We start from the raw sequence: 26747 nt of genomic DNA, 5'->3' as shown, positions 1-26747 counted from the left end.
AATGAACTTACATTTAATTGGGGGCTAAACAATGTACATAGAAAATTAGATGCAATTATTTCTATCTTTCCATGTCTATATCTCCATCTAGCTGGTAATATCTAGCAACAGAGTATGGAAATCAGGAAAGCATGAGGAAATCAAGGTCAGTTTTTTAATAGATGGTGATACTTATAAGGAAGCCAGTGATTTTCTTTGAAGCAGAAATTGGGAGGAACACATTCTAGGCATATATGAGACTTGGGAGATGGAATGTTTTGTACGGGAAATAGCAAGCATACTATCTCAACTGGAATGCATATTATGTGGGCAAAGCAATGTTCAACAAGCTTGGCATAAAAGATTTCAAAAGCCAAAAGAGAAAATTTATATTTTATCCCAAAGGTAAAAAGGAGTCACTAGAAATTTTTGAGCAAGGGTTTTTCAGATTTGTGTTTTAGTAGTATGTATCTGGTATCTGATTGGAGGAAGAATTGGAGAAGGGAGAGATTGGAAGCAATGAGACACATTAAGGAAGCAGCTGAAATTGGGCTGAGGTAGAGGGTCCTAAGCAAAGGAGGTGGTCATGTGAGAAGAGAGAAGGTGGTGGATTCTATGGAAGTAGAATCAATAAATAACACTTAGCAATAATTGGATGTGAAGTGTGAGTAGAGGATGACTGTGAATCAGTTCATAGAAACTGTAATACTTTTAAAAGTGTTTTTAAGGTTTTTAAAGTGTCTGTTTTCTTTCTCTCTTTGACTTTAATTTTTATAGTTTCTATTTTGTGAATCATATTTAAAACCTTGATAATGAAGATAATTATTAAATTCTGCCTTTTCTATGTAAAGTTTAGAAATTTACCAGGCATTTGTTTTATCTTTTTCCATTTTGTGGCTTTTTTAACATCTAAATTTTATTCCCTTGTATCTAGTAATCAAAGCCTCATCCTTATCCCTAAAAACTTTTGTTATAGACTGCCATAAGTTTTAAAATGCAATATGAAAATCATTTGTTATTTCATGTCTTCTTTGGTAGGTGATTTCCAGTGGACATGATGTTTTACTATTCTTTGTGATCTTGGATATAAGTAAACCTCAGTTTCCTTAAATGTAAAATGAGGAGGGAGATGTTTTGTTGTTAGAGATTTTCTCTCATTTCACTTGTTTTTGATGAATTGATATGAACTAGGGTAGGATTTGCTATGATTACCTCTTCATTCCTCTTCTAAAAAATTCCCAAACTTCTAAATTGTAGCTATGATGACAAATAAGTTTAGATCCTAGTTTATTTCTGCAAAGATGTCTTGTGTTTTTCCTTCTAAAATATTACTAAATTTCACCTACCATCTTCTGACATTTATTTCTAAATTTCTTTTTTTTATTTATTATTGTGTCAAAAATTTTGGTGTTTAGAGGGAACTTGAATATAAATTTAATAAGAATTTAACAGTGATTGTCCAATACTAGACAACAAAAAAACAAAAATAAACTAATTATGCAAATTAAAACCTATTCAAAAGTTAGACTTCTATTTTCTTTGGGATTTATTTTAATAGTTGAATTTTGAGACCATTTCCTATCTGATTTTATCATTAACTTCATTCATATTACCATTGTTTACCTAAATTTATTTATATACTTATCTAGTCCCTATTCACTAATCCTCTTACTTTCCTTTTTTTTTTTTGCAAGGCAATGGGGTTAAGTGTCTTGCCCAAGGCCACACCGCTACGTAATTATCAAGTGTCTGAGGTCCAATTTGAACCCAGGTACTCCTGACTCCAAGGCAGTTGCTCTATCCACTGCACCACCTAGCCACCCCTTATCTCATGTGCTCTTACCATGTCCCTTAAAAAAAAATCCTGATCCCTTTGACTGTTTTCTCTAGTCCTATTTCCTTACCTATTAATTAACTATAGCCAGGGCAGCTAGGTGGCACAGTGGATAGAATACCAGCCCTGGAGTCAGGAGGACCTGAATTCAAATCTGCCCTCAGACACTTGATAATTACCTAGCTGTGTGACCTTGGGCCAAGTCATTTAACTCCTGTGCCTTGTAAAAATAAAAAAAAAAATTAACTATAGCCTCATCCTGACTTTAAATATTAAAATATAGTAAGTAATGTAAGTAATATAAATAGATGTCTGTCTATATGTAGCTACATGTACACACACACATACACACACACACACACACACACACACACATATATATATATACATATATATATGTGTATATATATATATATTACACCTTTGATATTTGGACATAAGTAAAATAGAAATTCAGGATTAGAAAGCCTCTACAGCCCCTTCCAGCTCTATCAATGTGATGTTATGATCAGTCTAAGGAAGCTATCTAGGATAGGAGAAAGAAGCGTGGAAAGGGCAGCAGGTGGTACAGTAGATAGAGCACTGGAGCTAGAGTCAGGAAGTTTTACAGCCATCTCCATTGTGTCCAACTCTTTGGACCCCATTGGAGTTTTAATCAAAGATTATTGGTGTGGTTATAGTCAAAGATATTGGGGTGGTTTGCTATTGCCTACTCTAGGTTATTTTGTAGATTAGGAAGCCTGAGGTAAATAGGGTACCAAAGCTGGTAAATGTTTGAGACCAGATTTGAACTTAAGACATTAAATCTTCCTGACTCCAGGTCTGGCCTTCTATTCACAGTGACCTGCATTCCAATCTTATTTCAGATGCTAGCTGTGTGACCTTGGACAAGTTACTTAATTTTTGTTTGTTTCAGTTTCCTCATTTGTAAAAAGAGAATAATAATAGTACCCATCTCCCAGGGTGATGATGAGATTATAATTGTGAAGCACAAACCACAATTACTGGCACATGATAAATGCTATATAAATATTAACTGATAGTGGCAGCAGCAATGGTGGTAAGTTTGAGTTTGAGTTCCTTTGTTAGTTTTGTGATCTTTGGTAAGCCATACTTCACCAATTTCTTTTTCTGTAAAATGAGATCTTGCCATGTTAGGTGAAAATCACAGAAGTATGGGTACTTTTCTTTTCACTCACATGATATTCAGAAATGACGTGGGAGATAGAATAAATAAATATTTTAGAAAGCAAATACAGGCCTTGGAGTTAGACTTATGTCTTGTTCATCTCTTGCTTCTGACATGACCATGAACACATCATTTAACTTATAAGTTGCTGACCTGCCTTAATAGGGAGAGAGTTTTCTATCCCAGCAATACCTCACACCAGTGAAATCACAGGTTAATGATGCTTTCATTCCTGAATGTAAAAGGGTATAGAATTTATTTGATTGGCCTAGACCTCTAAAATAACAGAGTTCCTTGAGTCATTCCTCTTTTTTCAAGTCCTGGATAATCAATTCTGAAAATAACATTTAATGGGCCTTTTCTTCTCCCTGATCTTGCCTCTTAAGTTTGGAGAGAGAGAGAGAGAGAGAGAGAGAGAGAGAGAGAGAGAGAGAGAGAGAGCGCGAGAGCGCAAACATGATGATGTTTAGAATTAGATATAGAAGTAAAGCGAGAGTTTGTGTTGTTTTGATTGTTCTTGTTCTCTGAGTTAAGAACAACTTTGAAATGCTGATCTGGCACTGTCTTAGACATGACAAATTATAAATTGAATAAATGTGTTTCCTATTTTTTCAGTTTCTAAAGTTTGAGGTGCAGATTTATTAACCTGTTTTCTTTAAATTTTTCAGGAACAGCTGAGTAAGCAGAATACTAAAGAAATAGAACAATATCAAAACATATGTAAAGGTAAGAAATAATAGACTTTATATAATAAAATGGCTGTGCTCTATCATAAATTTGTTTTGAAATTTCTTTTAGAATTCTTAAGTGAAATGGAATTAATTATACTTATTTTTACAAAATGGAAATTGACTAGGTTTTACTGATTTTTTTTCTTTTTATATTCTTCTTGGAAAAACACTAGTACAAATCATAAACCCTATAAAAACCTAAACTGGATACTTGCTAATAAGCATTTGTTTTACACAGAGTAAAGTATTTTGCTGAATTAGTTTAAAGGTTATATATAACTTTCAAATAGTATATATATATATATATACATATATATATATATATATGTATATATATATATATATACACACACATATACATATACACACACACATATGTATAAATGAATTACTTCATTAATAGTAAAATAATTTTTTATTTAATAATAAAACATTATTCTCATGGACTCATTATGGTAATGAATCATTTTCAAAAATTATGTGCCTTTTTCTAAAAGGAAAATATTTATATTTGGGGGAAGTATAACTTCATTCTTTTAAAACCTCTTTAATATCAAATTCTTTTGGTAAATGATAAGTATTTATTAAGTGCCCAGTGTAAGGCACTGGGGATAAAACTATAATGAATAAAATAATTTTTCTTGTTCTTTAATCATTTTCAGTTGTATCCTAATCTTTTTGATCCCATTTGGTTTTTTTGGTGTTTTTTTTTTAGGTTTTTTGCAAGGCAAATGGGGTTAAGTGGCTTGCCCAAGGCCACACAGCTAGGTAATTATTAAGTGTCTGAGACCGGACTTGAACTCAGGTACTCCTGATTCCAGGGCTGGTGCTTTATCCACTGCCACCTACCCGCCCCCAATTTGGGTTTTTCTTGACAAAGATACTAGAATGGTTTGCCATTTCCTTCTCCAGATCATTGTACATATGAGGAAATTGGGCAATATTGTATTTAAAAGTATTTTAAAAAAAATCATTCTTAGTTTGTGGGCCAGATCTGGTACTTGGCTGTATTTTTCTTATTCCTGATCTGAAAGAAAGGTGAAGAGGGCATGAATTAAGGTGATAACTATGTGAGTGGAGGAAATCAGCATAATTTGAGAGAGATTGTGAAGGTAGAAATGGCAAGATTTGACAGAACTGATTGGGTATTTGGGGTTGCAAGAAAGTGAGAAGTCCATAATGTCTAGGTTGCAAAGCTAGAAGTATGGTTTAGTGCTGTCTTGGACAAAAATGGAGAATTTTGAAAGAGGTAGGATTTGGGCAGAAGTAGTGGATTCAGTTTAGGGCCTGTCAATTTTAAGATGTTGGGGAGACATCCAGTTTGAAATGTCCAGTAGGTGACTATTCATGTTTGAGACTTTGAAAGAGTCATGTGTACAGAGATGATAGTTAATGAAATTGCCAAAAGGGGAAGTACAGATGGAGAAGAAAAGAGACTTTGGCTAGATTCTTGGGAAACACTCACAGGAAGGATGATGTTGGTGGTGACCTGGAAAGAAGACTGAGAAGAATCAGTCAGGTAGAAAAACCAGACAGTAGGGCCATGAAAACCTAGAGAGAGAGTATCCAGAAGGACTAGGTGTTTGTTAATTAACCCTGCAAAGAGATCAGGAGACTAAGAACAAAGAAAAGACTATCAGATTTGACAATTAAAACAATCATTGGTAGATTTAGAGGGCAGATTCAGTAGAATTATGAGATTGGAAAATTGACAGCATCAGTGGAATAAATACACAATTTCTCCAAGTGTTTACTTGGAAGAGCATTGCTCACGTACATGTATAAGTCTTAGTACATTTATTAAACCTAGACTTAATTACTTTGTGATCATGCCAAATATAACTTCTTAAAATTCAGATGAAGGATTTTATATGTATACATAGTGGTTACAAAACTATATATTGAAACATTAAGACTTATATAAAGATAAAGTCTCATTTTTTTTTCTTCTTTAAGAACATAAAATAGGGGCAACTAGGTGGTACAGGAGATAGAGCAACAGCCCTGGAGTCAGGAGGATCTGACCTCAAATCCGACCACAGACACTCAATACTTACTTAGCTGAGTGACCTTGGGCAAGTTACTTAACTCCATTGACCTGTAAAAAGTCAAATATTATAAATTTTCTACCAGGATCCAGATAAAAGTATTTGACAAAAAAAAAAGAAAAATATTATTAAATCTAAATTAAAGTGATCTTTGTTATTCTTTGTGCTAAATTTTTAGATTTTTTTTATATTTTGCTATGTATTCTTTTATATAAAAAATGGAATAATAATTGCTTGTTTACCCAGTCCTATGTAATTTGTATAAAAATGTAAATGAAATATATATTTTTTAAAGTTTATTTTAGTTCATCCAGATTTGTTTTTTATTTAAAGCCTTAATTTTTGGATTGAGTCTCTGAGTACCAGATACAGAAATGAGTCCTGATAAAATTTATGAAAACTGTAGGATGTCAGAAATGTAGCTTGATAAAGTCTTGATATTAAAGAATTTTGACTGTTTTAAGTATATTTCAAAGTGTTACCTTTACCTAGAAAATACTTTTGTGTACCATAGAAGTATCACTCATTTGAGAAGGAAAATGGAATACTAATAAGAATGAATGGTAATTATATTTGAATTGATTCTTTAAAAAAATTTAGATCTGGATGTTAAAGAGAAAATAATTGAAGGAATGCGAGCAACAATGGAAGAACAGGAACAAACTCAAATAGAAATGGAGGAAATACTTGAGGCCAGATCAGAAGAAATTGTAAAGCTAACTTTTGGTAAAAAAACAAAAACTAAAAGAGTGAGAGAGTGTGTGTGTGTGTGTGTGTGTGTGTGTGTGTGTGTGTGTTTGTGTGTGTGTGTGTGTGTGTGTGTGTGAGATTTGAAATATCAGACTACAGATTTGATTTTCCTATTTTTTAAAAAAATATCCTTTTCTACTTATATAATTACCATAATTATATATGTAATAAGTACAGAAGGTGCTAAATATGTGTGGATAAAGTAGGAAGATTTTGAAGAAATATGGAGTAGAATCACAAGATTGAATAGTTGGAAGAGACCTCAGGGAGCCTCTAGTTCAGCCCTATACCCAAAAGGAATTCCCACTATGACATACCCTGACTGGTGACTGTCCAGTTAGCAAACTTAACCCTCTTTGAGTCATTTTGTTACACTGGTGATTAGCTCTAATTATTAGGAAGTTTTTCCTAACAAGAATAAATTGGCTTCTTGGCAGCTACTACTCCATTGCTCATGGTTCTGCCCTGTGGGTCCAGATTAAAACTATTGTTGATCCCTGGATACTCTCATCTCCAGGCTAAACATACCCATTTCCTTCAGATGATCCTCATATGTTATGTACTCCAGGCCTTTCAGTGTCCTGGTTTTCCTCCTCTGGACGCTCAGCTGACCAGGGAGGAGGACAGTGTATACTATTCCTTTCTACCCATCTTGAACAAACCAAGATTCTGCTCATTTCTTTGGCCATCATCACATACTAACTTTTGTTGCTATTGAAGTCCTCAAAAACCCTCGAATTTTTTTCAGAAGAGTTGCCATCTTCTTTATCTGGTGAAGTTAATTTATTGTTTGTACTAAGTACAAGACTTCACACAGCCTTATTTCATCTTATTGAAATCAGTCACATATTCCAGCTTGTCAAGAAACAGGCTGAAAAACTCAAGCATTATGGAGAGTAGACAAAACTCTGCAGGCTTACTTGCTTTGAGCATGCACAGTGTTCTCTTTCTGCAGGTTACCTGAGAATGCCTTGAGTTGGGATCTACCTGCTCTCACCTCAATCCCCACTCAGAGCCTTGCATTTTAGCAGTACTCCAGGTGTGTCCTTGGACATACCTTCAGAATTGAGCTCCAGGAGTACTTGGGTAGGCACAGTACTACATTTAATAAAAGGAAGGATGGTACTCTAGGACAGAAGAGTGGCCTGGGGGCTAAGATGATGTGGGTTCAGCACCTGTCTCTGACACACACCAATTAGATGTGAGTAAGCTACAATGCTCCATGTGCCAGGCAAACTCTGATTATCACTCTGATTATCATTATGATTAGGGAGTTTTCCCATAAAAGTTCCTCTCTTATGTTGAAATCAGCCCTGGACAAAACATTAATAAAGGTAAAATTGTGTACCTGTATGGCTTTTTATGTTTTTCAAATTTTTTTTCATGTCCCACTTTCTCTTGGTCTACTTATGTTTAATGCTAGAGTTGGAAGAATGGAAGGAAAAATACAAAAATCTGGAAACTAAAATCAGTCATCAAGAACCACAAAACCGAAGTCAAAATGATGAGGATAACACAGATGTGCTTAATGAAAAGCTCAGTCAGTTGCAAGAAGAATTAGAGGTAATATTATCTTTCTTTGAGCTTTGTTCCTAATTTTAGGTAATGAACTACCTGCTATCTATTAAAACCCAAGGCCTGGGATTTGTTTATATACACATATACTCATACATACAATTATATATGTGTGTGTGTACGTGTCACTATACATATACTTATGTTTGAGTGTACATATATAAATACATGACACATATAAATGCACACAAAAACGTATATGTTTGATTTTGTACATGGGAAAGCTAAATGGTAGAGATGCTTTTTTTAAAATTTATTTTTATTAAAGATATTATTTGAGTTTTACAATTTTCCCCCCAATCTTGCCCCCCCCCCCCCCCCCCCCCCACGGAAAGCACTCTGTCAGTCTTTACTTTGTTTCCATGTTGTACCTTGATCCAAATTGGGTGTGATGAGAGAGAAATCATATCCTTATAGAAGAGAAGAGAAATCTACAAGATCAGACAATAAGATATCTGTTTTTTTCCCTAAATTAAAGGGAATAGTTCTTGCACTTTGTTCAAACTCCACAGCTCCTTATCTGGACACAGATGGTACTCTCCTTTGCAGACAACCCAAAATTGTTCCGGATTGTTGCACTGATGGAATGAGCGAGTCCTTCAAGGTTGAACATCACCCCCATGCTGCTGTTAGGGTATACAGTGTTTTTCTGGTTCTGCTCATCTCACTTAGCATCAGTTCATGCAAATCCCTCCAGGCTTCCCTGAAATCCTGTCTCTCCTGGTTTCATACATATACCACAGTTTGCTAAGCCATTCCCCAATTGAAGGACATTTACTTGATTTCCAATTCTTTGCCACCACAAACAGGACTGCTATAAATATTTTTGTACAAGTAATGTTTTTACCCTTTTTTATCATAGAGATGTTTTTTTTAAAACAAGTGTTGTGCCATAAAAATCAAATTTGCAGCAATTAAGTCAATGACTTTAGACTTTGGTCTGAGATTTTCTTCTTTCACTGGATGATTGTGAATTTCATCCATTTCAGTATTGGCCATTCCTTTTTTTTTTTTTTTTTAGGTTTTTGGCAAGGCAAATGGGGTTTAAGTGGCTTGCCCAAGGCCACACAGCTAGGTAATTATTAAGTGTCTGAGACCGGATTTGAACCCAGGTACTCCTGACTCCAAGGTCGATGCTTTATCCACTATGCCACCTAGCTGCCCCCATTCCTTATTATTTCTTTTGTTCTTTTGTTTTTTCTTTTTTTTTTGTAAGTGGCTATGGGATAAGTGACTTCCCCAAGATCACACATTGGTATCAAGTATCCTAAAGCCAAATTTGAACTCAGTTCCTCCTGACTCCAGGGCCACTGCTCTATCCACTGAATCACCTAGCTGCCCTAATTCCTTATAATGTTTTTAAAAATATTTTTTTATTTTCTTTTATTTACACATTACTAAAATATTCTTGTTTAAGAGTAAAGATAATACTCCTTCCCCCATAAAAATATAAAACCTCATGAAAAATAAAATGGAAGGAGGAGATAAAAAAAATATATTTCATTCTGTGTTCTGATACCATCAGCTCTGTTTTGCGTGGATCCCATTCTTTATCATAAGTCTAACATAAAAGTTACTTCCATATTTTCTACAGTTGCTGTTGCTGATTGTAATTCCCTCCATCCATTCCTCCCCACTAGTATCTATTATATTTTCTCTCTCCTTTCACTCTGCCCCTCTTCAAAAATGTGCTATTGGGGCAGTGGAGTGGCGCAGAGTCCCCAAGCCCACATCTCCCCTCAGAGACCCAGGAACCCTGGCCTCATGGCCCTGGACAAGCCATCCAATCCCACATCTTACAAAAAGTAAAAAAGAAAATGTGTTTTATATACTGTCTTCTCCTATGATCTACCCTCTTCCTGTATCACCTGCATCCCTCCTCCCTTCCCCCGTCCCCTTCTCTCCTTTTTGTCCTAGATTTCTATACCCTATTGAGTGTGTATGTTCTTTCCTCTCTGAACCATTTCCAATGAGAATGAAGGGCTCCCTCATTCCCCCCTCGCCTTCCCCCCTTCCATACAATTGCAAAAGCTATGTGAAATATCTTTTACTTGAAATATCTTAGCCTATTCTACCTCTCCTTTCTCTTACTCCCAGTACATTTCCTTTTCATCCATTGACTTCATTTTTACAATATATTATTCTTTCAAATTCAGCTTTCCTCTGTGCCCTGTCTACATATGCTCCTTTTAACTGCTGTAATAGTTGAGAAGGTTCATGTGAGTGTTATCAGTATCATCTTCCCATGCAGGAATACATGCATTTCATCATCATTAACTCCTTCATAATTTACCCTTCTCGTCCACCCTCTCTAAGCTTCACCTGAGTCCTCCTGTACTTGAAGGTCAAACTTTCTGTTCAGCTCTGGTCGTTTCAACAGGAACATTTGAAATTCCCCTGCTTCACTGAAAGTCCATCTTTCCCTTGGAAGAGGATGTTCAGTTTTGCTAGGTAGTTGATTCTAGATTGCATCCCAAGGTTTTTTGCCTTCTGGATTATTATATTCCAAGCCCTATGAGCCCTTATTGTAGTTGCTGCTAAGTCCTGGGTAATCCTGACTGTAGCTTCACCATATTTGAATTGTGTCCTTCTGGCTGCTTGTAATATTTTCTCTTGACTTGGGAGTTCTGGAATTTGGCTGTAATATTCCTTAGGGTTGTTTTTTGGGGATCTCTTTCCAGAGGAGATTGGTGGACTCTCTCAATTTCTATTTTACCTTCTGTTTCTAGGATATCAGGGCAATTTTCCGGTAGAAATTCTTTAAAAATGAGGTCAAGGCTCTTTTTCTGATCATGACTTTCAGGCAACCCAATAATTTTTTTTTAAATTTATTTTCTCCTGGATCTGTTTTCCAGATCAGTTATTTTTTCAATGAGATATTTCTTCTTCTAGTTTTTCATTTTTTTAGAGTTGAATTAGTGTGTCTTGATTTCTGACAAAGTCATCAGCTTCCTTTATCTCCATTCTATTTCTGAAGGATTTGTTTTCCTCAGAGAGCTTTTTTATCTCCTTTTCCATCTGACCAATTCTGCTTTTTTAAAGCATTCTTCTCAATAACTTTTTGAACTGTTTTATCCCTTTGACCTAAACTAGTTTTTAATACCTTATTTTATTTATTTTTTAGGGTTTTTTTGTTTGTTGTTTTTGTTTTTGTTTTTGCAAGGTAACGGGGTTTAAGTGGCTTGCCCAAGGCCACACAGCTAGGTAATGACTAAGTGTCTGAGGCCCGATTTGAACTCAGGTACTCCTGACTTGAGGGCCAGTGCTCTATCTACTGTGCCACCTAGCCGCCCCCTATGTTATTTTCTTTAGCATTTTTTTTTTGCATCTCCTTGACTAAGTTGCTGACTTCGTTTTCATGTTTTTCCTGCATCTCTCTCATCTCTTTTCCCAACTTTTCTTCTACCTCATTTATTTGATTTTCAAAATCTTTTTTGAGCTCTATCATAGCCTGAGCCCAACTTCTATATTTCTTGGAGTCTTTAGATGCAAAATGTTGGATTTTCTTATCTTCAGATTGAGAATTTTGGTCCTCCATGGGACCAAAGTCATTGTCTATGGTCAGGTTCTTTTTTTTTTTTTTTTTTTTTCTGTTTACTCATTTCCCCACCCTGTGCCTGGTTTCAGGGTGCTTCCTGAGCTTTTGAGTATTATTGGCACCCCACAAGAACCTCTGTGTGAAGCTCTGATTGGTCTCCTGCTCTTTAAATGATCACAAGCACATCTCTCCGCCAGGATCTATGGGGGTGGGGGGAGGTCTCTGTTCTATGGTTCTGAATATGTTCACTTGGCCAGAGTCCTGTCCCAGGGACAGAGGACAGACCTCGGCTGTCTCCCTCCACTCCTTTACCTTTCGTGGGCTGAGCACTTGGGGAGTAGCTGCCGGGTGACTCCTGTTGGGTGGCTCCATGGGCCTGCTTCCATTTCCTGGGATCTACCTGGTCTGTGCTGAGGGCTGTGGAGGGCCATGAAGGCATGAACTTCACACTTGCTCTGGCAGAGGTCTCCCTGCTGATCTTCCAAGTTGTGCTTGGTGCTCCCTGGGGTGCAGGTCAGGAAACTGCTTCTGCTGTGCTTCCAGGAGCTGGTGTTCCCAGCTGTCCTGGGGTTTTTCCCAGAAGGCTGAAGCTCCTTTGTTCCTGCCCCCCAACTCCGGTAGAACAGAGCCCTTCCACTATTTTCCAGGTTACCTTGGGTTAGAGAATGGCCTCACTGGATCCTTCTGTGGGTTCTGTCTCTCAAAAATTTAGTTTGTCATAATTTTAAGGTTTTTGAAATATTTTGAAGAGAGCGCCTAAGAGAGGTTGTTCTCCTGCCACCATCTTGGCCCCCCCCTTCCTTTTTATTTTTAGCATTTCACTCGGGAAATTGGCATCTACGAAAATTGAATTTCTGTTCTATTGATTTCATTTTTATTAAAAAAAATAGAAGTGCTAAATCAAGGCTTGAATACTGCATGCCTAATTCCTTTTGTGGGATTTACCAAATATTGCATCCATTCTGTATTTCTCCTTAAAAATAGTTTTGAGGTAGAGGATCACAGGGCAACAACAGGTTAGTAAATTTTGCTTACTTTGACGTGTTTCTTCAAAATTTAGTTTGTTCATTTGCACATACCAATACATAGAAAAGATAAGGCAGCTTCTTTTATACCTTAAGCTCCTGGACTGCACTGGAGCTGTTCAGTGTATTCCTTTGTCTGACAGTGCCAACACATAGCTTTCATTTCACAATCTCATCGCTTTAGAGCTGGGAGGGATCTTTAGAAGGGATCACTTCAGCATTTATAATTCACAAGATTTTCTGAATTAAACCCTTTAGGAAGGGATCACTTCAGCATTTATAATTCACAAGATTTTCTGAATTAAACCCTAAAACCATAACTTTTTGTGTGAAAATCCAAATGTGTCAAAGCAACTTTATAAAATTATGAAGCTAAATGATTTTCTATTGTGAAAATGAAGTTATTAGAAATATTGAAATTGTTTCTCTTAAGTCTAGAATGAGACTGCACATCCAAGAGTCATAATCTTAGCTCAAGAGAACTCATCAAGTATGTTAATTTGCTTCCAAGTTCAGTTTGCCTAAAATGGAGTGAATAGACTATAGACATGGGCTCTAGAAGGTGAGGGTTAGTTTTGACCCTTTACCTTGAGGAAGTTTTTAAATAACCTTTGGACAGATAACTCCTCATCTGTAAATCAAATAACATTTATGAAAATTGAATTTCTATTCTATTAATGTCATTTTTATTTAACAAAAAAAGTTGCATCAGTAGCTAATTTAATAGATCACTAATTTCTTTTATGGAATTTACAAATGTACCTTTAATTCTATGATTCTCCTTTTAAAATAATCATCTTAAAATTTCTAGTTGGACTAGATTCCTGAGATTTTTTCCAATATTGATATTCTTCAAGTCTATGTTATCTTAGGCATGTTGTTTTAAAATTCTCTTATATTTACCCTTCCTAAATTAAGGAATATTTGAATATTTTATAACTTTAATTCTGACTAGAAGAGATCCCCAGAAACTAGTCCATTCTGCTCTTTCCAGGAAATCTTAGTATGTTGAATTATAGAAGCTTTTTTTTAAAGGAACTTTTTTAAATCTCTGTGTATTCTAAACAATTTTGTTCTCAATTTTTCTGCATTTAGGAGTCAGGACAGAAACATCAAAATGACAGAAAGAAATGGTTAGAAGAAAAAACAATGCTTATCACTCAAGCGAAAGAAGCTGAGAACCATCGGAACAGAGAGATTAAAAAATATGTTGAAGACCGAGCCCGGTGTTTACAACTTCATAGTGAAGTGGTAAGTGGGAGACTTGGAGAACTTTTGGTTACTTAACTTATCCTTCATCACAACCCCTGGGGCATTAATTAATTTTGAAAAACAATTTTTCTCTGTCTCCTTCCTAAATTTCTAGTTTTCCTCAGGCACAGAAAAGAGTCCACTTGCTCTCCTCCGGGTGTGGTCTCAGCTAGGCTTTTGTGAGTGTGCCAAAAAATGAAGAAGATCTTTGCCTTATGTCCTGGTGGGACTCAGAAAAGCAAGAAAAAACCCAACTTCTCTGCATTCTTCTTAGGGGGAGAATTTCCTTTTACACATAATTCTTCTGTTCCCCAAGCAGTGAGACAGTTCAGTTCATTCAGACCTTTTATGGTGGTGCTTGATGATACTGAGAAGGATAAAATTTGAATATGGCTACCTTTAGGAATGATAGAAAGGTGAAACACCACACAGCATATTCTGTCCAAGTCTTTCATAGGTAGTTCTCACATTCTTTCTTATATTATATTCACTTCTGTGCTGTGTCTATATATTTGATATATAAAACCTTGATCTGAGTCCATAAAAATAACAGCACATAGTTTTTCAGAGAAGGATGTAAGAACTCAACATTGGTCACAGACTAGCTAGAAAGAAATCATTGAAAGCAACTTCAAATGAAAAATCTTTGATTTATCCTCTACTTGGATAATTTGGTAGTTACTTTTGACATTTTTAGTAGTTTTATGAGAATTCTTTGGAGTTTCATCTTCATTATTAAAATTTAATTTTAATTAATTAAATTCATTAAAAATTTGTTTTCTATATCCCCAAATTATATTTTAATATAAAATTTATTAAAATATTAGATAAATTTTTTAAAATTGCTTCTTAATTAATGTATTCTTTCCTCCTGTGTCCACCTCTTACTTAATAACAATTTTTTACTTTGGAGTACTGAACTTTTTCTGGAAAAAAAAACCCTATCTAGATTTGATGACAAAAATGTATCCTACTTTTACTTTGAATCATCTAAATGTATTATGATGATCTAATCATCTAAATCACTGGAGTGTTAAGTGCCAAATAAGGTTGCATATCCCAAATGTTGCAGATGTGGGATGTACACATGGGGTTTTTCGGATTCTAAGGCTAGGTTTCTGTTTTTTTTTTAATTTAACAATTTCCCCCTCAATCTCGCTTCCTTCCCCCCATCCCTGCACAGAAGGCAGTCTGATAGTCTTTACATTGTTTTCATGCTATGCATTGATCAAAATTGAATGTGTATCAGAGAAATCATATTCTTAAAGAAAAAATAAAATATAAGAAATAGCAAATTTACATAATATATAAGATAATTTTTTTTTTAATTAATGGTGATAGTCTTTGGTCTTTTTAAACTCCACAATTCTTTCTTTGGATCCAGATGGTATTCTCCATCGCAGATACCCTAAAATTGTCCCAAATTGTCCCTGATATATATATTTATATATTTATATATGCTGTATACACATACATATTATAAATAAAACCAAGGACCATAGATAAGCAATAAGAATATGAACAATTTTCAAAGAAATTGCCATCTCCTAACCACTATAAATAAACATTCCAGATAACCTAAGAGAAATGAAAATTTAAAAATTAATGAGAATTTTCAAACTTCACATCCATCAAATTGTCAAAGATAAAATTTGGAAGAGTCTACATGGATACTAAAACATTGTCAGTGAAACTAGGAGAACCATATATATACAATGACTTTGTTATTAATCATCTGTTTCAATTCTGTCTAACGCTTCATGACCCTATTTGGAATTTTCTTGGCAAAGATACTGGAGTGGTTAGCTATTTCCTTCTCCAGTTCATTTTATAGATGAACTGAGGCAAACAGGGTTAAGTGACTTGTCCAGGGTCACTCACTAGATGGTTGTTATCCTTTGTTCTGGAAGAAAAGACCAAAATGGTATCACTGTGACTTGCCCAGAAATATTCACATAACTAGTAAGTGTCTAAGCCCCAATTAGAACTTGGGAAGATGAGAATATCTGAGTCCAAACCCAGCACTCTTTGCCCATCTATACAATGAAAAGGATATGGATTAAGGCAAACATGATGTAATTGCCTGGGGAAAAAAGCTTCCCTCTTCTCAGTAGAAATGTAGGGGTCTATAAAATGTACTACTTTATAAAACACCTCTACTGAGAAGAGGGAAGCATATTTTATCACTAATTACCCAGTGCTGGTCTCCATTTCTGTGTTCTTTTCAGTTACTGTACATTATTACTTTATAATCCACTTTTATCCTCTTGGGGGGGGGTAAGTAACTTATGTCAGTGTGGTTAGTCTGTCCAATTACTCTCTGCTATCCACTTTCCTCCTTCACTGATTGTCTAAAGCTGTAGGATTGATTTGATTGTCTGTGCTTCTTTTGAGTTCTTGCTTCTCCACCCAGCATCCAAACCCCATTATTTGAAAATGGAAGACTTTTTTCCTTTACTTAAGGAATTTGAACCCAAGAAATTTATGATATAGTTGGTAAATTTTATTCTTTACATTTTTAACCTTAAATAGAGTATGATTATATAAATCATAAAAAAAATTTTGAGGAAAAGAATACTTCATTTTTTTTATTTTGTATATGTCTTTGTTTTTTTTAATTTATTTTTTATTCTCATTTTGTACAAATGTTTTTTTACATTAATAAAATATTCTTGTTTACAAGTAAACAAAATACCCCTCCCCCCATGAATATAGATAGACTTGCTTGGGCGAAAAAAGTAAAGGGGAGAGAAAAAAATTAAAATTAAAAAAAATAATAGTAATAATTGTAGGTATGGCCAGGTGGCGCAATGGATGAAGCACCAGCCCTGGAGCCACGAGCACCTGAGTCCATATCCAGCCTCATAGACCCAACAATCACCCAGCCATGTGACATGCAAGCCGCCCGATCCCCGCTGCCCTGCAAAAACCAAAAAGAAGAAAAAAAAGAAAGACCCAAAATAAAATAAAATAGTAATAATAGTAGGGGTGGCTGGGTGGCAGACAGAGCATTGGCCCTTGAGCCAGGAGCACCTGGGTCCAAATCCGGCTTCAGACACCCAAAGATCATTCTGCTATGTGGCCCCAGGCAGGCCACCCAGTCCCACTTGCCCTGCACCCTCCCCCAAATAATAATAACAAAAAATGTGCTTCAGTCTTTGTCCCAACACCAACAACTCTGTCACGGGTGCATCGCATTCTTTATGATAAGTCCATCACAAAAGTTACTTTCATATTTTTCCAACGTTGCCATTGCTGATCGCAACTCCCTCCTTTCTTATTTCTCCACTACCATGTACTATATTTTCTCCTTTCACTCTGACTCTACTTTAGGGTCACTGAGTGGCGCAGCAGACAGATCCCTGGTCCTGGGGCCAAGAAGCCCTGAGCCCCCATACCACCCCTTAGGCCCAGAATCTACCTGGCCCTGTGTTACTGGGCAGGCCTTCCAATCCCAGCCAAGAAGTAAAAAAGAAAATGTGTTATATCTGACCACTCTCCCCCCGTGGTCCATCCTGTCCTCCTTTATTCACATCCCCACCCCTTCCCCCTGCTCCCCTCTCCTTCTTACCCCAGATGTCTATACCCCATTGAGTATATTTGCTGTTTCCTCTCCTAGCCATCTCTGATGAGAGCAAAGGTTCCCTCATTCCCCCTTGCCTCCCCCCTTCCATATCATTGCAATAGCTCATGGTGATAAGAAAAATCTTATTATGTGAAATATCTTGGGCTATTCCCCCTCTCCTTTTTCTCCCATTCCATTTCCCTTTTTTTCTATTGACTCCATTTTTACACCATATTTTATCTTCGAATTCAGCTTTCTCTTGTGCTTCAACTATAAAAGCTCCCTCTACCTGCTCTATTAACTGAGAAGGTTTGTATGAATATTATCAGTATCATTTTTCTATACATGCAGTTCATCCTCATTAAGTCCCTATTTCCACCCCCCCCTCCAATCTCCATGCTTCACTTGAGTCCTGTATCTGAAGATCAAACCTTCTGTTCAGTTCTGGCCATTCCAAAAGGAACCTTTGAAATTCCCCTGGTTCATTGAAAGTCCATCTTTTTCCCTGGAAGAGGACATTCATCCTTGCTGGGTAGTTCATTCTTGGCTGCATTCTAAGCTCTTTTGCCTTCTGGTATATTATATTCCAAACCCTACGAGCTTCCAATGTAGTTGCTGCTAAGTCCTGTGTGATCCTGACTGCAGCTCCACAATATTTGAACTGTGTCCTTCTGGCTACTTGTAATATTTTCTCTTTGACTTGGGAGTTTTATTTGTTTATTAACATTAAGTTGCGACCTGATCATTAATGAATTGTTTTAATCTCTATAGAACATTTGGTATTATTGACTATAGGGCTAAAGACAAAAAAAATCAAAAAGAAATAGATAGTTTGTATAATTGCCATGGATGATGTTCAAGATTCTTGTTTTTTTTTTTAAATAACTTATTTTTCTATAGCACTTTACGTTTTTGAAGTTAACTATTATACAACATTAGATGTGGTAGATGGCACCAGATATTAATAATTCAAAAACATCCAACCCCTAAATGATGGATAGGGGAAAAGTGTCAGGTTAATTTGGTCATGACCTATCTTGTTCTTCTTTTGACCCAAATATATTTCATTTTTTTCATTTTGATAAGTTGAGACTTTTTTTTCACAGTGAACCTTGGAATTTTAATTTCATTCAGTTTTTCAGAAAATCAAGAGTCATTTTGACTTTATTCAGGTTTTTAGAATACATTTGGAAAATTGGGGAATTATTTTATGTAAAACTATAAAACATTTCCAAAAAAGATTCATTTAATGCATTACCTTGATGCTTTTATAATGACAATGTTCATGGACAACCAGTTTATTTTTTGGAGCTGGAGTTGTTCATAATAATTTAATTGGAATCCTTTAATAAAATTTCTTTAGGTTCTGGTTATTTCTTGACTTTTTTTTCATGATTTTCTTTTTTTTCTTTTTCTTTTTTTTTTGTTTGTTTAGGAAAGGCTTACTGCACAGCTAGCCAATAAAGATAATGACCTACAGAAATGGCGAGAAGAAAGAGATCAGCTGGTTTTGGCATTAGAAGTACAGCTCAAAACACTGGTCTCCAGTAACATGCAGAAAGATAATGAAATTGAGCAGCTGAAAAAGATCACGTCAGAGGATGACCCTGGAAAGGTTGGTGAAAGATTGTTTTCTTTACCTTTTGATTTACTTTGGAACACAAGATTTGTTGGTTAATTTTTAAAGTTTTAAATTTTTAAAAAGTTGCAGTTCAGTACTATAAAGAATTTGAAATGTTAGGTTCAAATAAGAGAAGAAGCCTTGGAATGGGAATCAGATCATCCTAGTTTCGATTTCATTGTACTACCCATTCACAAGGTGCTTATAATTGTCAAATAAGATGTAAATGCATGTGTAAGTGCTGTATGAATATGATCTATTATTGTCTACAAAATTCTTAATGTGTTTTCTCATTTCTGTAAATGTCATATTTCAATTTCTGTAATTCTCCCTTGTTTCCTGAGATTTTCTGGGTTTTTTTGGTTGTTGTTTTTATTTAAGGTAATGGGTTACAGTGATTTGTGCAAGATCACACAGCTAGGTAATTATTAAGTGACTGAGACCGGATTTGAACTTAGGTCCTCATGACTTAGGGCTGGTGCTCTATTCACTGTGCCACCTGAGCTGTTATTTGGGTTATTGTATTTTCTAATGGTGTGGATTATTTAGTCATTTTAAAGTTTTTTTTTTTCACCTTTCTGATGAACAAAATTCAATTCTGCCTCTTCAGATTCTTTTGGGTTTTGGTTTTAACACTCCTTTACTGCTGATAATCTGCAATATGGAGAAATATTATTCAATTCTTATTACTTTTCTTTGAATCAGTTGAATAAGTTGAGATTTGTTATATAACTTGATGTTGATTATGATCTTGTTCCAAGTTAAACTGATTAATGAGTACTTTTCAGACATTTAAGCCTTATTATCATTTCATTTTTTGACAAATACCAAGCAATATCTCAAAAAATGAAATTAATAACCCAGAAATTCAGGGATTCATAATCCTTATGTGTTTTACAGATCCTTTTGGCAGACTGGCGAAGCCTATGCTTCCTTTTTGAAAATAGCATTTGTTGTCTGCATTCATAATTTGAAAAAAAAAGTGAAATTTCAGACAGAAGTTAGTGAAAAGAAAAATGTAACATTTTTCTCATCTAAGTTCACAGACACACTCTCTCTGTCCCCTTCCAAATCTAGCCAAAGATCATGGACCATATGGTAAGACATCCTGCAATAATGTAAAGGAAATGAATGGTAATAGATTTAAATATGGTATCTGAATGTGTTTGGGCTACTGACCTATTAAGATCTAATTAAAAGTAAGGTTAAAGATGAGAAGACAAAGTATACAATTAAAACAACTTCACTTTAATGCAATAGGAGATGAAATTTTTATGTATCTGGTTAGGTTATTTGAATTTTCAAAGGATACATTCTACTTCCCTTTTGATATAACCTTTTGGAGCCATAAAATTATTTTTAAAATTTAAAAATGAAGGAAATAGCTGCATAAAGATATCTCAACACAATTTAGCTTTCAAGTATTTTTTCTGTTTAATCCTGTTTTAAATGTAGGATTATGAACATACAATAAAAGAATTGAAGACTCTGTTATCTGAGAAGGAAGACATCATTAATAAATTTAAAGAATTGAATTGTGAGAATTCTAAAGCTTTCCAGGTAACAGCTTTGATTACATCTGATGTAGAGATGAAAACAGGGAAGCTGTTGTCTCCTAACATACAGGTAAATTGGAGTTGAAGTTTAAAAACAAAAGTTATTTGAATGTGTGTTTATTGAAATATAATTGAATGATGACTAAAAACAACACAGTGTCAGGATATAATTTGATATAAATTTTGATGACTGAAATTTTAAATGATATTGTATTTTTTTTTCAATGCAGCCTGAGAGTGACTATAATGTAATGACATTGTTTTGTAGAAATCAGTTTTTTGCTGTAGTTCTGTATTTTTTCAAAGTGAATTCTAATTTTTATAGAAAAAGTATGCAGCAACTCAGGAAGGTAATTAAAAATCTGTATTTTTTTCCCTTAATCCTTTGTGGCATTGGAACTTTAAACATATTATTAATATTGAGAATAATAATAATAATGAACATTTTGATTTATATTATTGTAACATACTTTCATGATAGGACACCACCTGAGTTGGGCTTTGAGTCAGGAAGATTCACCTGAGTGACTTAATTGAGACCTTTGTTTTTGAGGGAATAAAAAAATAATTCAGGGAACAGTCTTTCCTGTCCTTCCTAACTGCCTCCATTCCCCAGCATTTCACTCATACAAGACCTTGGTTCAGTTAAGACTTCATTTCATTAAAAATCCATTAAGCACTTACTGTATGCCAAACACTGGTGATACAAATAAGAAAATAAGGCCTGCCCCCAAGGGGCTTACAAGAGGCCAGCCTACAAAAATAGTTAAATAGAGTGATGGTACTCCACCATCATGGATTTGAGAACTGCTTGTGAAAAATCGAATTACTTAGAAGATTGCTGAACCTCTGTCAATGGTTTTGGAAGAATTTATTGCTCCTCCCTCAAGCCCTCCTATCAGAAGGGAAAGCAACCAGGAAGAGTTAAGAATGTGTTAAGTATCAAAATCTGAGTCAATTTGCATGGTGATGAGATTTTAGATTTTTCTCTTACCCTTGGAAGATAGATTTTTTAAAATATTTCTGTGAGTACAGCAAGCTGTCATTTACCATAAACTGGGGAGTTAATGACATTTATATGTTTGGCTGAATAAACATTTCATCCCTTAACTTTTTTAAAGTTAAAAGGAGAGAGAGAGAGAGAGAGAGAGAGAGAGAGAGAGAACGAGAACGGTGATTGTTGACCAGTGACCGGTGACCTACAAGAGTTAGTTTTTACATGATCTGGATGCTCTGTTCATTGGTTTGGTATAAATGTTAAGGTTGTCAGTTGAGGCACACAGGGAAGAACAGAGTGAAACTCAGAATACATAGAAGCAGATCAAAGGAAACAAATGACTTCAGAGGTTTTTACTATTACTGTCATCCAGATATGAGTTAATCAGGGTGTAGACCCAGTGAAGCATGAAGTGAAACAGAATGGGGGGGAAAAACAATGTGAGACATCATAAAAGTGTAATTTGCAGGTCTAAAATCAAAGATGACACTGAAGTTTGAGCTTTGAGGACTGGGAGAATGGTAGCCAGAAGGCCAAGCAAATCATTTAAGGATTGGAGGAAGATAAATGTTTAATGTGCATACTTTAATCTAGTTTACAATTTGTACCAATCAGTTTCTGGTTTATATTCCTTATGAGGGCTATTTAAAAATATTTTTCAAAGTTTCAAAACAAATTTTAATCTCCTTTAAGGAAAAGAGCAAACAAAATATGGATAGTAGCAGGTCTGGAAATACTCTTCTTCAGAAATCCAGCCCAGTCAAGAGGAAGATATCATCAGTGCCCTGCCCAACGGATGAACTCTCTGTGCCTGAAACTGAGGTGGGTCTCTTTTTTGTAGAATTAATGATTTTTGATGACATTATCACTGGTGATACAGATTTAGAGAAGTTATACTTTAAAACTTTATTTGAGCAATGCCTAGGTTAAATGTTTATTTAAGATAAATTACTTTCTATTGAGAATATTTAACTATTTGATGAGATACTTAAGTAGCCCTGCCTCTAAAAGAAAGAGTATATACACACACACACACACACACACACACACACTCACTCACTCACTCACACACATATATAGACATAAACAAACCTGATATATGGAGGTAGAGATTTGCACAACATTTTAGTTTTCAGGTGATTATTTACAGTATCTTAATATTACAAGTTGATTCCTATAGGTTTCCTTTAAATAATGAACTCCAGAAGCCACTGGAAATCCTAGCACTTAAAAAAATATGGAACAGAATTTTCCTTTATACAATTATTGTATCAACTAAAGTACACCTTTTGTGGGGAATGAGATAAATAAAGTACAATCTTCATGTTCTTCTCTGTTCCTCCCCTCTTTCTCTTTTCTACTTTTTGGATAAGGTTGGATGTCAGACATTGAGAACTGAAATTGGAAATTAGTAGTTTTAGAAATTCCCAGTGGAGATTTACCCCCCCCCCCCACTTACTGTCTTTTATGTCATTTTCAGGGAGAACATAAATCATTTAAAATTATTTTTTATGTTGTTTTTTACAATTTCTAACAAACACCAAAAAACTGTTTCTATATACAATGCAGATCAAAAAAAGGATTGTATATAAAACTGAACAGCATAGGATGAATGGGCTTCACTGAAGAGGTAGAATTCTATTATCTATAGGAACTTGAAGGCTAACCAACACTACTTCATTTAGACTGATAGAGTTAAAATTGAGAAGGGCAGCATTATTTGAGTCATAATTTTGTCAACACTAATATATAACTTTATAGCAAACTAAATAAGTTTTTAAAGACTAAATTTAATGTTTAAAATTATATTTACAAAAAATAGTAAATGAATATAAACAAAACATTCTGGCTTTTAGAAAGACTAAAAGGTAGGAGTCAGCATGATGGATTTGTCTGTTAATATTTGACTTCTACCTATGGACTACCCAAAATAAAGAGTTCTTCTAATAATGAAGATAAATACATGTTTTCATTTAAGATTTTTGTAACTTCAAGTGCTATCCTCATGCTTTGAATCCAAACAAGTTGATATCACTTATTAGAAAATATATAAACACAGTGATATCACTCACCAAATATCTAAACAAAGCAGTATTGATCAATTAAGGCTTTCTCTCTTATATTTATCCACCAAAGGATAGAATTCTAAGTAAACCATCTAACTGCTTAAAGCAAAGCCATTATCTGTTGTCCAAAAGAATATGCCTCAAGGTCTCTGCAGTGGTAAAATTATTTAGGTTTGATAACTGTTTAGAGTTCAGTTCTTTCTTATGGTTTCAGTCTGCTTACCTGTGTAATCTGCTGCCCTTAATAACTTAGCATTGGTACAAAAAAATAGGATTTGAAACATACAAAGTTATATATTTTTCATTTAAAAGTCATATACTTTTTATTTGCATTTTTTTCTTACCTTTGGTGACAATAAGCAGGCAATACAGTTTAAGAATTAGTTTTGTTTGAATCGGCATAGCTATTGTAGGGTTTTTGATTTCCTTTTATTTCTTTTCAGTGGTGGGTGGGAAGATGTCTGTCTGCTTATGGAAAATGACACATCCTTTACTCCAGCCCTTCTCCCAGTGGCAATGTTGAAGGAGTCATAGTTCAGACAGATGGACTTAGACCCATCAGCAGGTGTCAATCATGGCTTTAGCTCCTCTGCTAACTTTCTCTTCTTTTTTAATTTTTTTTTAAATTTTTAAATTTTTTTTTTTAGATTTTGCAAGGCAATGGGGTTAAGTGGCTTGCCCAAGGCCACACAGCTAGGTAATTATTAAGTGTCTGAGGTCGGATTTGAACACAGGTACTCCTGACTCCAAGGCCGGTGCCCTATCCACTGCACCACCTAGCTGCCCCTAGCTTTCTCTTCTTAACAGTCATGATTATTCTGCTTAACTCAATCCCACAAGTTCTTGATTCTTTCCTCATTTTATTGTTCCTCTCATTTCTAAGTAGTTATTAAGCTCTCTCTGCTTTGCCTTATTATTATTTGTCTCATTTGCTTCCTCTTTTCTGTTTCCACTATCTCCATCCTCCTACAAGCTTCTCTCTTCACCTGCAGAACTCTCACTTTTAGTTTCTAATAGGATTTTGCCTCCAGCTGTCTGGAAGAAGGAATCCATCTCTATCCAGACCACTCCAATTGGTTTTTTCCCCACTGGGAGAAGGGCTGGATGAAGGGTGGGGTCTAAGCTTAATGTTTAGGACTGGGATTCTATTTTCATGCTAAACTGAAGTTTAGTTGGGTGGGACCCTTCTCAAAATAGAGAAGCATTTTTCCAGAGGATTTGGGCAATTTCATAAGTAAGCCATGTCTTTCAGAGACTGACTTATTAGGTACTGGTCCCTGACTGTGCAAATAAAGAGGAAAAAACTTTAATCCTAATTTAATAATTGGAAAAATAGGAAATTATTAGAGGGAAGGCCCTACAATTAAGAAAGATGGGGAGGCTTCCAGTAAAAGTTGGGATTTTAGTTGGGACTTAACAGATGTCAGCATGCAGTTTTGAGGAGGAAGAGCCTTCTAGACATGGGATATAGAGAAACTACCTGGAGCCAAGATATGGGGTGTCTTGTGTGTGAAACTACCAGAAGGCCATGCTACTGAATGGAGACTGTATTGGGAAGTGAATTGTAAGATGACTGGCAAGGCTGGAGAAGATTGGACTATGAAAGGCTTAGTGTATTTTCTGGTAGTAACTGGAGTTTGAGGAGGGCTGAGACATGATCTGACCCTGTGCTTTAGGAAAACCTATAGTGGTTGAATGGAAGATGATTGGAGTGGGAAAAGATCTGCTGTGAGATACTGCATGTCTGCATCAGAGGGGTGATTGCCAGAGGGGGAGGGATTATAAAGGGGAAACTGACTGACCTTGTTAACAACTTGGATATGGGGGTCAGAGATAGGGAGGAATTTAGGGGGATTCCTAAGGTATGAACCTGAGGTGAGACGGGAGGGGAGCTCTTGCTCTCTAGCTCATTTCTGTTTTTGTAGCCTCAGCTCCTGGCACGTGGTAGATGCATAGTGAAATGCTGTTGATTGAATTGATTAAACAATTAAGTAGTAAGATGGCTGGAAACCCCTTACTCAGTTGATCAGGGGGATACCTTCCTGACAGAAGGTAAACTGGCATTTGGAGAACAGGTAAATGGGATGTGGGGCTGTTTGAGCTAAAGGTTGTTCTTGGTTCATGGTCACAAAGAAACAGTTATTTCAGGCACTACAAAAATCATGAAGAACCCAGTTAGGTCCTGAGATACTGTAGCTAGGGAGAGACTAGCTTGGTGGCATTCATGAAACCTCAGAATATTAGAGCTGGAAGGGGAAAGATCTTTGATATCATTGATTCTAACTCTCTCATTTTATAGATAAGAAAATGGATCTCAGAGGAATGACATGATCAGCCTCAAGTCACATAGCTGGTCCTGAAACCTGGGGTTAGGGCTTTGGTTAGGATCAGTGCTCTTTTCTATGTTTATTCCATTTGGAATAAGGTCTATTTTTTTTTAATTAATGTATTATTTCTGAATTTGTATGTTCTCTTTTCAATAAATGAATCCTAGAAGATAGGTTCTCATTTGGTAAATGGGGTGAGTAATGACTAGAAAAAGAAGAGAGAAAGTGCTGATATAAACTAAGTAACAGGATAATAATGGTGGGACTGATTGAAGAAAGGGGAAGTCACTAGCTGTAGGGCGAATATTTCAGAATTTATTCATTCAACAAGTATCTACTATGTGCTATTATGCTAGTTCCCATAGATGAAAAAAGAAAACACAAAAATAGTTCCTGCCTTTAATTATCTCATATTCTATTGGGGAAGGAAACAACTTGTACATAGAAAATGAAATACAAAATGTTAGTTTTTCATCTTCAGAGATCATAGCATCAGGGAGGTGATGCCTTGACAAGCACGTGAATTGGATTGGGGCGGGGGAGAATGTTAAGTCACCAGCCCTCACGTTCTCCTCCAGAGCCATCCAGGGGCCAGATATAAATTATGAATTAGGATGACTGGAGACGGTCTTGGATATGGGGCAGTCAGGGTAAAGTGACTTGCCCAGAGTCACACAGTTAGTTGTGTCTGAGGA

At 35.5% G+C, this 26747-nt stretch overlaps 1 protein-coding gene across 2 annotated transcripts in view; it reads left to right on the top strand.

Annotated features, from left to right (window-relative positions):
• Positions 1-26747, top strand: part of KIF20B (kinesin family member 20B) — a 99730-nt gene that overhangs the window by 57787 nt on the left and 15196 nt on the right. For both annotated transcript variants that reach the window (XM_074233397.1, XM_074233398.1), the window contains exons 23-29: positions 3671-3728; positions 6382-6507; positions 7955-8094; positions 13765-13920; positions 18921-19100; positions 20562-20732; positions 22353-22481. In XM_074233397.1, coding sequence (XP_074089498.1) covers positions 3671-3728; positions 6382-6507; positions 7955-8094; positions 13765-13920; positions 18921-19100; positions 20562-20732; positions 22353-22481 — 960 coding nt within the window. The remainder of the gene's footprint in view (positions 1-3670; positions 3729-6381; positions 6508-7954; positions 8095-13764; positions 13921-18920; positions 19101-20561; positions 20733-22352; positions 22482-26747) is intronic.

The sequence above is a fragment of the Macrotis lagotis genome, chromosome 4 (assembly GCF_037893015.1).
Source record: "Macrotis lagotis isolate mMagLag1 chromosome 4, bilby.v1.9.chrom.fasta, whole genome shotgun sequence".
NCBI classification, from domain to species: domain Eukaryota; kingdom Metazoa; phylum Chordata; class Mammalia; order Peramelemorphia; family Peramelidae; genus Macrotis; species Macrotis lagotis.
The sequence above is the reverse complement of the archived record's forward strand: the minus strand, read 5'-3'. Positions and strand labels throughout refer to the sequence as shown.